Raw genomic sequence first — 15989 nt, forward strand, 5'->3', positions numbered from 1 at the left:
TTCTCTTCGGACAGTGTAAAAGATGGTGTGTAACTGGCCTAGCAGGTGTCTGACCGCAGCTGTGTACTGCTCTCATCTGCTGTCCACACACACACACACATACACACACATGCATAAACACACACACACTAAGGAAAAGGTGGTGGCGGGGGGAGGGGGCAAAGGGAAATGCACGAGGAGGGGAGAGGGGAGGTGAAGTGAAGTGCAGGAGGGGAGGTGAAGTGAGGGAGGGGAGAGGAGGAGGAGGGAGAAGGAGAGAGGGATGGCGGTCAGGAGACAGCCCGTGTTGAGATACGAGGGCCACAGCATAGGCTCCACTGAGCCCCACCTCGCTTCTTCTGTACCCCAGGACACGCAGACAAACAGCCCTGTGTGTGAGTGTTAAAGACTGTGTGGGCATGGGAGTGTGTGTCCGTGAGCTGGAAAGAGAGAGAAAGAGCAAGAGTGCAAGAGATAAAAAAAGAGAGAGAGAGAGAGCGAGAGAGAGAGAGAGAGAGAGAGAGAGAGAGAGAGAGAGAGAGAGAGAGAGAGAGAGAGAGAGAGAGACAGAGACTCCCTGTGTGTGAAGCAGGTCCCCAGCCATCTGGCTAACTCTCCTCCCTCTCTCCTCACGCTCCCCTTCTTCCCGCCCCTGTGTGGTGGCGCTATTTGTAAATAACCCACCTCATTTCATTTCCCCCACAACACAAGCTAATGGGGATAACAAATGTATTTTGCCGTGCGCGTGCGTGTGTGCGTGTGTTGTTTGGCAGTCAAGACATCTCCCTCTCCCATTTTAAAAGAGAGGTGAAACGAATCCATAGGTGTTCAAGCAATAGGACTATAATCGTACGCGCGCGTCACGGCAAAAGACACAGAGACGTCATCCTTTCTCGAATCCCTCCCACCCTCTCCCTCCAGCCTGCTTTCACAAGGTGGCGCTGGAAACACGCGCGTGTGCCGGCCAAGCTGCCTCCCTTCTGTCCCTCCCTCCCTCCTTCGAAACCACCACTACTGTCACCACCACTGTCACCACCACTGTCACCCCCTCCTCACCCCCTCCTCACCCCCTCCTCACCCCCTCCTCACCCCCTCCCACCACACCCACACTGAATCCCAGTGACAGGCCAGCTCTCTAGTCAGATGGCTAATTAGCAGAGTGCACCGGCACCTAGACACAAGTGTTGCATTAGCCTTAGCCTTGCCCCCCGTCGCCACTCGGCTCCACGCCAGACGGGAGAAAGACTCCGTCTCCCAGGATGCACCTTGCAGCTGGCCGTCCAGGTCTGATACGAATCAAATGTGATATCAGTCCAGCCTTACATGTGTTTCTGAACTGGAGGATAGGTAGCGTTCTTCACAGCATGACCAAACGCTGACACATACACACACACACACACACACAATACACTGCCGAAAGTTCCCTTGACTTCCCTGGGACTGCAATCAAGGATGTTGTCAAGCGAGCAGGTTGTCAGCAAGGACTGGACATGACGGGATGTGTTTGAAGGAGGAGAGGAAAGATGGCTGGCAACAAGAAGTCTGGGAAAAGAAACGACTGGGAGAACAAAAACCAGCGGAACACAAGTCTTTTCAAGCCACCTTTTTAGACAGAGAGAGAAAGAGAGACACCGAGAAAGGAAAATAAGAGAGATTTCCAGCCCAGAGACAGACAGATAAAGATAGACTCCCAGGCCAGAGACTCACCAGAGAGAGAGAGAGAGAGAGAGAGAGAGAGAGAGAGAGAGAGAGAGAGAGAGAGAGCGTCACCCTCGAATCGGACAGGAACCGGACCGAGGTGGTTCCCGGACCCTGCCCTGCTCCACACAATGGCAACAGAATGGAAGGAACCATGGGCCGGCCAGAGATAGCCCCGCTGTCAGGAACCAGCAACCCAAAGGAACCGGGAGGGGAACCGGGGAGGGGGAAACCGCCAGGGCCTTTCGTCCAGGATGTGTGTGAGGCGGGCTGGGTCGCCTAGATAGGGCTGCCCCTTCCCCACTCCCCCACTGTTCACACACGCACACTCTGCGGACCGGCGGGATGTTTTGCTCTGGTCAGTTAATTAAACTCGGAAGCCTGGTGGGGTGGAGAGAGTGTGTGTGTGTGTATTTGGAGGTTCAACATTGTGTGTGTGTGTGTGTGTGCGTGTGGCGCTGGGGGCCTGACCCCTCTGTCCCTGGCTCCGAGGTCGGGCTCCTATCTGGCTTCCTCAGGCCTGGGTTAACACGCTACCTACCCCACCAGCTTCTCCACTGTCCTCAACCCGTCTCCCCTCCCTTCTGTTTTCCTTCCCCCTCCTGTGTGTCCAGAGGAGGAGAGAAAAGAGACAGGCGGGTACTGTAGATAGGAGTAAATATAGAGACAGAGAAGAGAGAGACATATGGGAGGAGGGAGGAGAATGAGAGGTAACAGTGGCCCCCTGAACCAGCAGCCAGCTTTCCCTCCTTCCCCACCTCCCCTCTCGTTCCCTCCCCTCTCTCCTTTTTCTCCACTTTATCTCTATCTCTCTCCATCCATCTCTCTACCCCCCCGTATCTCTCTCTCTCTCTCGCTCTACTTCGTGGGGTCTCTGATGAGCACCACACTTGGAGCACCCGCCGCTGTTTCCATGACAACGGGCACTGCAGATACGTTGTCTGCCGAGAAAACTCCCCCCTCCAAACTGCTGGAGTACACCGACACTCTCTCTCTTTCTCTCACACACACAAACCCATCGCATCACATGTGAGCAATATGCTAAATAAAGTTGCTGTCGCCATGACAGGTGGAGAAAGAGCACAAAAGTACAGAGAGAGAGACAGAGAGAGAGACAGAGAGGAAAAGAGAGAGAGAGAGACAGAGAGAGACAGAGAGGAAAAGAGAGAGAGAGAGAGAGAGACAGAGAGAGAGACAGAGAGGAAAGAGAGAGAGAGAGACAGAGAGAGACAGAGAGGAAAAGAGAGAGAGAGAGAGAGAGAGAGAGACAGAGACAGAGAGAGAGACAGAGAGGAAAAGAGAGAGAGAGAGACAGAGAGAGAGAGAGACAGAGAGAGAGAGAGACAGAGAGGAAAAGAGAGAGAGAGAGACAGAGAGAGAGAGAGAGAGACAGAGAGGAAAAGAGAGGCACTCAGAGAAAGGGACTGAGACAGAGAACACAAGACCAAGCCCCGACTCACCAAAATTCTCTCCAAAACTCACCCCCCCAAAAACATCCTCAAGAACAAGGCAAGGGTGTAAACAGAAATGAAAACACAAGCAATAGGAACAGGAGGGGCCGTAAATAAGGGAAGTCCACGCGCGCGGCACGGAGGAGAAGTTACGACTCCAACCCTCTTGCGTTAGAAACGGACCGTCTGTCTGCCTGACGATTGATCTATAACACCCCTGTCCTAACCCCAGGCAGATGCCACCCATTAGTATTACTGTGGGCCGCTGGTGAGAACGCCTCGGAGACACTAGATCAAAACCCCCTTGACAGCGCTGGAATTGATGTTCTATAAGCGTGTGTGTGTGTGTGTGTGTGTGTGTGTGTGTGTGTGTGTGTGTGTGTGTGTGTGTGTGTGTGTGTGTGTGGTGGCACAGGGGGATGGGGGGGATACGGGATTGAGGAGGACAGGCATCAGTTGTTCCTAAGCTTTGTGTGTGTGTGTGTGTGTGTGTGTGTGTGTATGGTATGTGTGCGTGTGTGAGAATTTTCTGCTTTGGCTCCGACCTCCTCGTTCGGGGAATTGTTATCTCTTCACCAAGTTATCAATTAAAAACGAGAGCTGTCAGCTGGAAATGTCCAATCATAGACATTGAATACACAGCAGTAGAACAGATCCTAAGACCTATACTTAAAATACAGTTAGAGGGCCGAAATCCTGAACGAACCCATTGACGTTAGCTTGATAAATATAGGTTTTCGAAGATTGTCTTTTTCCAAACTTTGAATTGCAGCCAACAAAGCAGCCAACTTGTCCTCGAAAGAGGTCATTTAGCACTGATGCACATCCAGAGAGGATCATGGTGAAATAACTGGGAAAACACACACAAGCACTGGAGGCAATTAGGAAACAAATACATACATTTAAACATGACGTCATGAGATCTATCAATCTCAGCGTCTGAGAACCACTGGCCCTCATTTTCCATTTCCTCTCTTCCACTCTCTCTCCCTTAACTGTGTGACTCCTAGCTCCTGGCAAAGCAACAATACTACACTGTATGTCTGTAAAAAGATCTCTCCTCCCTCTGTTCCTCTCTTTCGTTCACACTCCCTCCATCTTCTGCGTCCGACAGCCGCGAAAAATCGGTCTCGCAGTCTCAGGTCACCGCTCTGTTTCCACGCTGAGACTGGATGGTGTCCACCTTTCCTGTCGACACCCAGATACAGAACTGACCTTGTGCTGTGTCACGTGCACATCACATGCGCACGTTTTATGGAACTCGAACCTGCCCTCACAAGGAATCGATAACCACTGTGCACTTTTACCATGGTCATTGAACTGACCATGGGTTAATGAATAAGCAATCATATACACTCCCAAACGACTACATATAAACACGTTCATCGTCTCATGAGGTTACATTGTGTATTTCCAATGGCTGTGTGCATTTTAAAGAAATCTCACACAATTCTTTGGCAGGTCGGACTCTACAACTGTCTTCACAGTGCTGCTAAATTATTGAAAACAAGCGTGGGGATTTGGCTGGCGGCAAGCCTCTCTCTTTTCATATGGTAATCTCAAACCAACAATTGTTGGGGATAATAGCGTCCTCTTCAAACACGTGTGCTCACTCACACACACCTTCCCTCTTTAGCCACCAGAGCCTAAATATGGTGCCACTCTCAGATTTGCTCAAATGTGCATGTGTGTGCGCGCTTGCTTGTCTCTGAGTGTGTCTGTGTGTGTTTTTAAGATGCATAAGACAACAAGAAAAGTGTACTGGTCGCCCGTAGACTTCCTGACAACCCTGACGATGTGTGTGTGTGTGTGTGTGGGGGGGGATCCATTCATTGGAAATCATTATGGACAAACAGCCCCGGGCCAGGCAAGACTAATGCATTCGTGTCTCTGGCAGGAGTGGGGTTTGTCTGGGGGGCTCTTCTGAGAGGAGTGTGTCTTCAAGCCCTCAGCTATATGGCACAACCTGCACAGGCTATTATCCCCACCCGTGTGAGTTGCCCCCGAGAATGCTTTGGCATTCAAAACAAGTGTTAGGGTATGTGTAAAATGGTCAATTTGTCTCTTTGTCATGTGGATAGGAACAACGTGAAGAAAGGAATACACGCTTTTGATTCCAAAGCGTGTCATTGTGGGTTGGTGTGTGCTTGGATGTGTATGGATGCTTGTGTGTGGGACGATCGCACGTGTAGGTTGTGTTGTGTATGATATACATATACGAGTGCAATGATTGTGTGAATGTGTGTGTGTATGTGTGTGTTCAGGGCATCTGCTGTGGCATACTGTTCTCTCTGCATCATTCCCCTATCAAACACCAGAAATATTGTACAACATCCCACATGTGATTCTCTCAACAGCACGCTTGGCTTGCTTTCGCTTCAGATTGACAGCTTCCCCCATATGCCGTTGCTCTCTTGTGTGTGCGAGTGTGTGTGTGTGTTTACATCTGTGTAGTAATCCTCATGTGTATGCGTGTGTCTTGTGTGCGCGAGGGACAGTTAAATTCGCAAACATAAAAATTGCAGCTGCACTATTATATGCCTTCCCTCTGCAGCTGTGAATTATTACGTGGACAATTTGATACTGCCAAAGAGGAAATAGCAGATTAAGATCATATCTTTGCAACGCTGCCAAACGCTTGTGCGCTTGTCTCCCGGGCTCCTATGACAAACGCAGACACGCAGAGCATCTTTCGATTCACCTGCTGAAAGACACGGGTCGTCTTGAGGAGCGGAAAAAGAAGGTTGACCCCCCCAGGTAAGCGGCACGCATGACCCCCGTGGTCCCCCTATATCGGAGCTGAGACATTGTGGTCCCTTCTGACTAAATCAGCCACCCAAAGGGCTGGAAAAGGAGGAGGAGATGGAAGGGTGGGAAGGTTGAGGGGTTAAAGGCTGAGAGTGTGTGTGTGTGTGTGTGTGTGTGATTGGGGCTGCAAAAAGAAAGTCGTCACACTTGTGGAAAAAGCAAAGAAGGAAAAAAAAGTGGGTGAAAACCAATCCCTCCCTCCTGCCCCGCCCCTCTGAAAGTTATTACATTTTATGAATGGTATGGAGTAATGGCAAGCACATGTGAAGGGGTCAAGTCACTGGGACACTGCTGCAGTTTGGGGGCTAATAGCGTGAACAGGAAAAAAAGAAATGTCTGTGTGTGTTTGGGGGGTGGGGTACTTCTTGTCCAGTAAAAAAAGGATACTTGTTGCCACCGAGGCCGCACAAAACCAGATGTCGATAAAGAGATGCAGAGACAGATGGACGAGTGATTACTGGCTAGCACTGAGCGTCTCAAAACATACCTTCCTCCACTTGCTTGCCCACCCCCCCCCCCTTCTCCCCCCTCCCAAAAACATTTCTGACCTTATAAGGGAAGATGGATTTATACGGCGAGTCGTTTTATTGCTTCGAGAGACCCCCCCCCTCCTTCTCTTTGCTCTGTGCCTGGTCTCAATATTACTGTTGCTATATCTGCTGAAAGAAATCTGTAGATGTTTAAAGTTCTGGCGGGACTGGTGGAGTTCTCTAGAACAACTATATTAGGAGGGAAGCAGAGCACGCATCATCTACATGCTTCTAAATAAACAACAGAGGGGATCACTCTTGTAAAATTCCAGTTTATGAGAATCCAGCATCCATCTCTTTTACCTATCATCAACGCAATGCTTCTATTTCCAACTTCACTTTCCGGATGTAATGTCATTTTGTAGAAAGATTTTACAGGCCCAAATCTCTGTCTTTGTGTATCTGTGAGTGCTTTATGTGTGTATGTGTGTGCGTGTGAAAGAGAGAAAGACAGAAAGAGAAAGAGACTGAGAGAAGAGAGAGAGAAGGGACTTCAGATTTTCTACGTTTCATCATCAACCCAGCCACAGCCTCATTTCATCCTTTCCTAGTAGTTGGAAGTAACATCTATCTTAACTCAACCGCCATTTCTGCCAAAACCACACATAATGTTACCCCCTGCGCCCAGTCACTCACAAAAAAAAGGGATACAATAAAGAGAGATAACACCAATGGCATTCAACGCCAATAATAATCATCTGCTCTTTAGGAGAAAGGAGAAATGCTTTCAATATCATTTTTCGTCACGACTGGTGGTAAAATGGTGCCTATAATCTTGTTCCCAGTGCGCACCATTGACTGCGAGGCTACAAACACTTAGCAAGGGGCCGCCGGATTCCATTCGAGCCATTCAGCCGCAAACAACGGAACAGAGATGCGACAGCAGTTAAACAAAATGGCTCTTTTTCATCACGTCCCATGCATTGAAAAACAGGACCACCCCACCCCCCCTACACACACACACACACAACCCCTCCGCCCCCCTCTCTCTTCCTTTTTCTTTACCTCTCCTCTCTCTCTCTTCATCTTTCACGCCCTCTCTCATTCTGTAACCCCCCCTGCCAAGGCCCACTTTTGAAGCTTTTTGTGTGAGAGAACCTCTTGGTTATAATGGTGTTGTCAATTCCTTTTTTTATCTCCTAGGGCACCTGCTGACGGTTTGACAACAACACGGCCTTCCATCGGGATGGGTGGCATTCTCTTTTGTCCTGTCTCGGTGTCTGTGACACTTAACTGACAGAGGCAGGAAGCCTCCGTGCCTACCCACAATGCAGTTCAAACCACACCAAGAATTAAGGGCCACTTACAAGGATAATGACAAATAAAACCAATTGAATCCAAGGTAATTTGAAAATAAAAACATTACAGTGACTATAGTGTGCCAGGCTGGCTGTGTTAGTTGTGGTTGCCAGGTTTCTCCCGAAAATCGGAACAAAGCTCAGTAACCAGCATTTAAATAGACAGCAATTAATCAAATGTCATTTTTGCAATTCTCCTTTGCTCCATTCCCTAAATGTTGTTTTTCAGAATACTTGACAAGATGTGACGCAATGACCTCACACGTTTGCATGCATGCAGCCTCTCACCTCCCTCCCTCTCCTCATCATGCCTCCTGAAATCCCCTCGCTTCGCCTCTCTCTTTTTTTCCTCATCCCCTCTCCCTCTCTCCCTCTCTCCCTCTCTCTCTCTCTTTAGTTATAATTGACTGAGCACGTCAATAAGTGAAGTGAAAACACAAGAGGTCCACTGTCTGTGTCCATTGATCCAGTTTCTCTCTCTCTCTCTTCCTCCATCTCTCCTTCTCTCTCTCCATCTCTCTATGTCTCTCTCGCTCCATCTCTCTCTCTCTCTCTCTCGCTCTCTCTCTCTGTCTCTCTCTCAATCTCTATCTCGCTCTATCTCTCTTTCCCTCTGACTCAGAGACCTGAAGGCTCCATCCCCAAAATGGTAATCTTAATTAGCATTCCTTTTTACCGGGGCAACGCGTATCACGCAGGGCTTCACACACTCCAGCGAGCAGCCCTTTTCATAAATACACATCAAAATCCATAAATCACATTTAATGAGGAAGAACGGCCTCGTAAATCATCTTTCTGCGGATGGAAGCGATACGCCCGGTGGACACCGTAAATTAGATTTGTTTTTTTTTTAAGAGGGGGGGAGGGAGGGGGGGCGGCGAGTTTCTCACGATGGGGTCAGCGTTTGTGACGTAGATCTTTGGGCGGCCGAGGACAACGGAAGACTCCGGCGAGAGGGGAGGTGGGAAGGCTTTACTAGCCATCTCTTTCTCTCTTGTCCGTCTCTCCCCTCGTCCTCTGTCTACCTCGCTTGCCCTCTCCCTATTCTCCCCTTGTCTCTCCATCTCCAAACCCCGCCCGCCCACCCCTTTTTCTTCACACTGACCAGCATAAAAAGAGTGAGAGAATTAAATCCCCCTTCTTTTTTTATGAACCGTCTTTATGGACTTGCGGCGGCAATTGTCACCTCGTAAAGCAGCCGTGAAACCCTAATCAGACCATTACTGTGCTCACGCTCCTCATCAATCACATCCATCTCCAGATATGGCCGTGCGTAAGGTTTGTGCTGTGGCGCTCGAATGCTGGTGGGTATTATTGCGAGCGTGTACGCGCACTAGGGGCGCGGTGTTCCCGCGTGCAAGGCGGAACCTTCCAGACACACACACACAGACGTCCACACGCACACATCCAGATCTGTGAACTATTAACCCATGACTCCTTACACTACTCACAAACACACGCACACAAAGACACACGCTCACCTTCTTAGAGGGCCCAAGCTTCCCCTGAATCCACAAACAAAAGCCATTACAGATAACAACGTTGTAATCTCACATGGCACAGACAGAGAGGCTGGGAAGGCAGAGGGAGCAGATAGGGAGGCCAGCTGTGAGGCTCGCACACACACACACACACACGCACACCTCACCATCTCTCCAAAGTACACAACACCACTTACACACCTTCATTTCTCAGCCCATCCAGCCCCATACATTAAACACACTTGCCATCCCAAACTCAGGCGCACACGGGCACACCTTCCCAAGCCCCTGAATCCTTTACCCTTTCACGGCTAATCTGGGAACGCAAACGCGCTGACAGGAAGATAGAAGGAGCCGCGAGATAACAGGTTACATCTTCACTCGCACCCCTGCTATCAGCCACGCCATCGCTGAAAAGCACACATTCAATACCATTACCTTCTGGCAGGGCGCAGAGCGGAGCACACACCGCTGCTTTGTATTCATGAAACGCACACACACAGACACACACACACACACACACGCTTATCTGAGAATAAGAAAAGAGGACATGTCAGGATGGCACATTGTGTGCGAGAGTGTCTGGGAGGAAGGCAATGTGCATCAGGGTGATTACAATATCAGCTGTCTCCAGATGGACGCAGAAAAATAAATAGAAAGAGAAGAGAAATACAGAGAGCACGAGAGAGAGAGAGAGAGAGAGAGAGAGAGAGAGAGAGAGAGGCAGAAAAGCAGAGGGAGAAAGGAGACAAGAGGGGAAAAGAGGGGAAAAGAGAGAGAGGGGTATCGTGCAAGCAGGTTGTGATGGGTGTATGTGTGTGTGTGTACGTACAGATAAGTTAATTAGCAACTCAATCCCGGATTACAGAGCTAGACTGGGAGGAAGAGATGAGGGGAAAGAGAGGGAGGGAGGGATGGATGGAGGCCAAGAGACCGTGAAGGAACGTGAGGCCAGGAGCAGACACCTGTCAGCTGGATCAGGGGGTTGGTCTATTCACTGTTCAACAGTTGTGAATCTGGGAGGACAACAAAGACCAAAAAAAAACTACAAATCCCTACAACCGAACAGTAAAAAAGGGGTAAAGCTGTCCAAGCCTTTTCTCACTTTTGCCATTACACGGAATACACTTAATGTTTTCTGCCATTTCATTTAAATCTAAAAGGAAAACAGATTCAATCAGATCCCCTTATCTAATCAAGTGATGCCTCTTTAGGTGGTCATTTCTGTACAGTAATTGTGTATCAGACCAATAAAAGCTTGTTTGTAATGTGGTCGATTTCCTTCCCATTGCACTGGACCTGTAAACTCCTTCTCTGAACTACAATGAAATACTTGCATCCTCCTCAAAACACACATCCTTCTCACATACACACACTCTTCAACTCATACCCCCTTTCCCACACACACCTCCCCTTCACACACACTCCGCTCCTCACACACACCCTTCCACGATTCTCACATGCATACACTGTTACACACACCTCCCTCCTACACACACGAGACTCCACTCCGCACACTCACGCACGCATACACACACTCCGCTCACAACGTTCTTTCATATTAGCTTGGCTCTTTCATGGATAATGAAATTCAATAACCAGCGCGCTAAATTCCTCTCGCTGATAAATGGATGAGCATCAATGGGGTCTATCGATCAGACGCCCAGAAGCATTCTCAGGAGCCTGTGGCTCCATCTATAATTCACCTCGCTGGACGTTCTGCCTTGTACGCCACGCCACTCCATGCTAGGAGTCGGCCGTCCACTTTTTAAGTCTCATCTCCATTTGATGGTCTATTGGTCTGCCTGCCTGCGTGCCACCCGGACTGTTCTATATAGTAGCTATCCATTCATCGATATCCATCTATCAGTATGTTGACTGCCTTCCAACATTTGCAACGGCATATTGCAGGTCATGTGAGTTGTCAATTCTTTTTTTTCTTTTAAAGAACCTAAATAATGTATGCTTTTCTGCGTTATGATAGATGTCAATGGCGCTATCTGTTGCTCTTTACATTTTTCCGAGCTTTGTTGGCACGGTCTGAAAACAGTTTTGATGCGTGCTAGGCCTAAACTTCGCCGCTCGCGACACACTTCTGTTAAACCAACAGCTGAAGTGAAAACATTTAAGACCTATTTATAAACGGAACAATTCATCAAACACCTAGGTCCTAACACCCGTACACACACAAACACAACCTCGTCACCGCATCCATCTCTCATATTGCACGAACGCAGCCCTCGCTTCTCGTTGTCCAGTCCGCCAGTGGTGTCTGCGTGCGCGCGCGTTCATCAGTGCGTAGGAGAGTAATAGCCTATGGCCACTTTCATGAGGCCGCTGCCGCGTCCGGTTCCAGGAGATTGACCCCATAGCTCAAACGAGGAGGCGGAGAAGAGGGGCATAGTAAGGGGGTGACAGTTGAGGCAAGCATGTTGGTGACTAGGCAGATGGCCTCTGTGCACCAGCGGATGCTATCACTACCGCAGAGCCCGTGACTGCAGACGCTGGAGCCTATTGCGGGGCCAGGCTGAAGGCGTCAGCATCCGGCTCTGTTTAAACATACATGAACACACACTTTACACAGCAACAGACTGCTTACTGCACTTATCACTGACAGTATAGACTCCGATTACTTGTAGCGGTTCTGTTTACATTTCATGTAATATCTCTCTCTACACACTCTCTGTAAACACATTCTCTCCCGTGGTCCTATCTTTCCAGCCACTGTCGAATGAGGTGAGTAGATCGAAAAGCAATGAGACATTACAATGATGTAGAGTGGATGGGCTGAGGATACTCATTGGCCTGTGTGACGTGTATGAACACCTGTTTAATGCGGTTGTGCTCATATTCAGGAGAGTGGACAGTGGGTCACGCACAGGCGTGCGCGCTCACAGACACACACACACAGACTCGCACACACATACTTGCACACCCATAGACAAAGCCAAAAGGCTGATTTCATATATGAATAGTCTGTCCGACAAGGGACTTACAATAATAATAACATGCAGACTTGACAATTAGCCTAGCACACATCTGCTTGGTCCAAATTATAGCCTACATTATGTAAATGGCCTATTGTTCATAATAGCCTTCAGGACAATCGAACAAACAAGTCATTTTCAAAATCGTATAGACATGAGTTAGAGCCTATATTGCAAAGAGTCAAGTGGATCAAAGCTTCACTGTTGTGAGAACCATCTAATTATTTACTAGCCGTCGCCTGCACCCCCGTAGTCAGCCACCCTGCCACCGTGTCCACTCATTTCCCAGCCGGCCGTAGAAGACACGCTGATTGCAAAGGAGACCAGTTCCCACAAGGGAAAATATAGAACAAGCCTTTAATTTTCAACCAAAGCCTGCCACCGCCTCCCACAAAAAAATATTATTTTAACTTCAACTTCACTCTGTCACGTGAGAATTTAGCAAGCAACAAAGTCGCGGCGGGTGGAGACAGAAACATCCCAATGGATTGAGGAGATGCGTTTGACAGTTGTGACTGGTGCGGGGAGTTTTCAAATTCTAAGTCCCCAAATGCCAAAAGGAAGGGGGGTGCCGTGCAATGCGCTAAAACCTTTGAATGTCCCGGTGCTGCTCTCAGCCAGCTTGTCAGCTGATATGCACCTCTACACGAATGGGGTAAATAGGATATGACAGATCGGTCCTCTGCAAGAGAAAGCGAGTAGACCGGCCAGCCGTGAGCTTTGCTTCGCATGCCTATTTCTACACGTGCCGCTCCGTTAAAAAGCCATTTAAAAGGCCATGAATTTATATGTTTTTTTTGCATTGAGGGTGACAGCTGACATGAGATATTGCCATTCCACACAGGTTAGTGGACCTGTTATTTTAATACGTATATTGTTCCTTAATATGACAATAATACATGCATTGAAGGGTGTTTATACCAAAAGTGTTGACTAAGATAGATGAAAAGGTGAAACACTGGCCTAAATAACCAATGAAGTGATAGCCTAAATACACCATAAGAGATATACTTGCTGAGATGCTAACAATTTAAACTTAAAGAAACCATATTTAGCTAAATATAGCCAAGTTTGTTATTATGGTATGACAAAATTGCCAACATGCAGAATCGATCATTATTAGGCTACCATTTCATCAAATAACTATAGTAAAACCAAATCATTAGCGTTCCAAAAATGATAGGCTATGTATGCCAACTAGAAACATCATGTTTTCAAACACGACCAAATAAAACAAAAACACAACAACAACAAAACAAACAGAAATAATAATACATTTTGGCCAGTAGCCTAAGAGTTCGTACATTGTAGAAATGATTGTTTTTCACCATGATGTTGACCTCGCTCTTGCATATTAAAAAATAAAGTCAAGATCCAGCGTGAATTGTTAATGCGTTCAATTTAACTGCAAAATCGTTGCATGTCAAAGATTATTAAGGGCCTTTTCGAAGTATATGCGTACATTTAAAGACAGTATACTGAGGAAATGCACATGGTAGGCTATCTTAGGATACACCCAGTTTTTGGTCAAAGTCCAGACACCTCTTCTTGCGCATCTGAAGCGGACTCGATCTTGGCATTAACGCAGCACATCAAACAAGGTCCTAAAACCTGTGAGTTCTCCCAACAAAGACGCACATCAACATCGACAAAGGTGATAAGGTGGTGGAACTTACACTGAAAAGAGGCAGAAATTCCCACCATGCGTTACGGTGATGTGAGGGAACAAAATTAATTTCCAGTCTCCGCGACTCCCACTGTCCACCTCGTTGTGTTCCGACGGATTTGATTCAGTCCAGACAAAAAGCTACACCTCCAAGAATTCAGAACTGCAGGTTCAAACTCCAGCACGTACTGTATGCTTTGCGAAGCAGAGGAGTTGCAACGTATTTTCATTCAGTGAAGAAAATTCTGGATGGCAAACTGGCATTCAAGCGCACGCAGCGACAAAACGGGATCGGACAGAAGATAGAGGATGGAACACGCAAAAACGCCCTTTTGCTTTCGCTATTTAAAACTCCTTATTTTGTCTGTCAAATGCACAAACTTTCGACATGACACGCGCTCGTCGCTTTAGGTTAGAAACGATCAAAATCACACACTTGATAGCGTCTTGTTCGGAATGTCTACAGTGCCTGTCTGTATCGGTCGACGGTGGGAAGAGGAATAGCGAAGACTCGGCGCAGCTCTGCAAACCCAGGTGCCGAGTGGGCGGGATTCAAGCGATGGGGAGGCGACTGAGGTAACAGCGAGCATCTGTGTCCTAAAACAGGTTAGAGGGGTCAGGTCAAGTAGTTTGAAGTGTTCAGACGACAACAATCGAGTGTTGCGGACAAGAAGCAGCTTCGTCCGAATTCCTTTTAGGCTGAAATGACTGCCGCTTGACCAAGGAGTGGGGGATTGCACGCGCTTGGAGTCAGAAGTGCGCGCGAGCAATTGTGTGGTGGGTAATGGCTACGTGCCTTACCCCCAGCCCCCAAAAGCGCAGACTACCCTGCAGTAACCTAAGGCAAACACTTTCCCCTGACCATCTGGAACACATCTCACTCGAGCCAGAAAAAGCAGAAGCTTCGTTAACAGACCGATGATAACAGCCCACAGAGAACCACAGAGAACCGCATATGCCGCGAAGTTAACCCCGCACAATTCTTTTGTAGAATATGATTATAGAAATCACGTTTGTTATAGTAAAAAATATTAACTTGTACCGGTACCTGCCCTCCAGAAAATAGGTCGTAACTGTCAACACCTAAGGCTATCTTTAAAAAGCAGATAGGTCATGCAAGTTTCTCAGTTTTTCATACACTTTAAACATTTTACATTTAAGAGCGCTAGATAGGTTAGCTACACTCAAATAATTGGTATTAGTCAATCTCCCACAAGCTGACCGATAGAACATTTCATATGTCTGTAAGGTTGGTGGTAGAATCATGTTCAGAAGTCGTCTGTCTCATTCAGTTACTGTACATCAGAGTTCTGTTAAGACTTGCATTGAGTTCAGTGCTTTCCTTCTGTGAGCTTACGGCTATACCATTTACGTCAAGAGAGCATATAGAGGCACCATGTCTCCTATCTCATCTCTCCAACTGGAGTGCTATCTCCCATTGTGTTCGCAGTAAGACATTTACAGTAGACGCAATGCCACTGCTTGCTCTCTCCAAGACCTTACGAGGACTATTCTCTCACTGAATTCGCTCCAATTTTCCACTCACATCCTTTTGTTACACACAGACAAAGAAGGGATTGAATGAGAGGAGAGAAAGAGATGGGGAGATAGGAGGCAGGGGAGTGGAGAGAGAGAGAAAATAAGAGAGAGAGGTCAGTAGTTAGTTTTCTCCTGAGTCTCTGCCCACTCAAACACAGGGAGCCAGCCAGTTTAATAATAAGAGCTGTCACTCCACACTCCTTTGTGTCCCTGTGTGGTCGGACAGACAAGCCCTTCTCATGACAATCAAACGAAAACATCTTGACGGCCGTAGGCGCGAGAATAGGCGTTTAGGAAACCTGCAGAGGAAAGAGAGAAGGGCAGGGAGGGTGTGTGTATCCAACGTGTGTGTGTGGTTGTGGGTGTGTGTGTGTGCATGTGTGTGTGCATGTGTGTGTGCATCCACTGATAACGGTGTGCAGGCGCAGGAAACACACTGTGCTGTTTTGGCCACGGGTTCCTGAAAGTTGGTCGCTCTGTGAGATCGCATCTCACACCACACAAACACTGCAGACACACACACACACACACGCACACACATGCACACACAGG

At 48.0% G+C, this 15989-nt stretch overlaps 1 protein-coding gene across 3 annotated transcripts in view; it reads right to left on the reverse strand.

Annotated features, from left to right (window-relative positions):
* Window positions 1–14584, reverse strand: part of runx1t1 (RUNX1 partner transcriptional co-repressor 1) — a 47901-nt gene extending 33317 nt beyond the window's left edge. For all 3 annotated transcript variants that reach the window (XM_084695930.1, XM_084695928.1, XM_084695929.1), the window contains exon 1: window positions 13909–14584. In XM_084695930.1, the coding sequence (XP_084552056.1) occupies window positions 13909–13936 (28 nt within the window). In that variant the 5' untranslated portion in view covers window positions 13937–14584. The remainder of the gene's footprint in view (window positions 1–13908) is intronic.
* Window positions 14585–15989: the final 1405 nt, after the last annotated feature.

The sequence above is a fragment of the Hypomesus nipponensis genome, chromosome 4 (genome assembly GCF_054491055.1).
Source record: "Hypomesus nipponensis isolate SF chromosome 4, ASM5449105v1, whole genome shotgun sequence".
NCBI classification, from domain to species: domain Eukaryota; kingdom Metazoa; phylum Chordata; class Actinopteri; order Osmeriformes; family Osmeridae; genus Hypomesus; species Hypomesus nipponensis.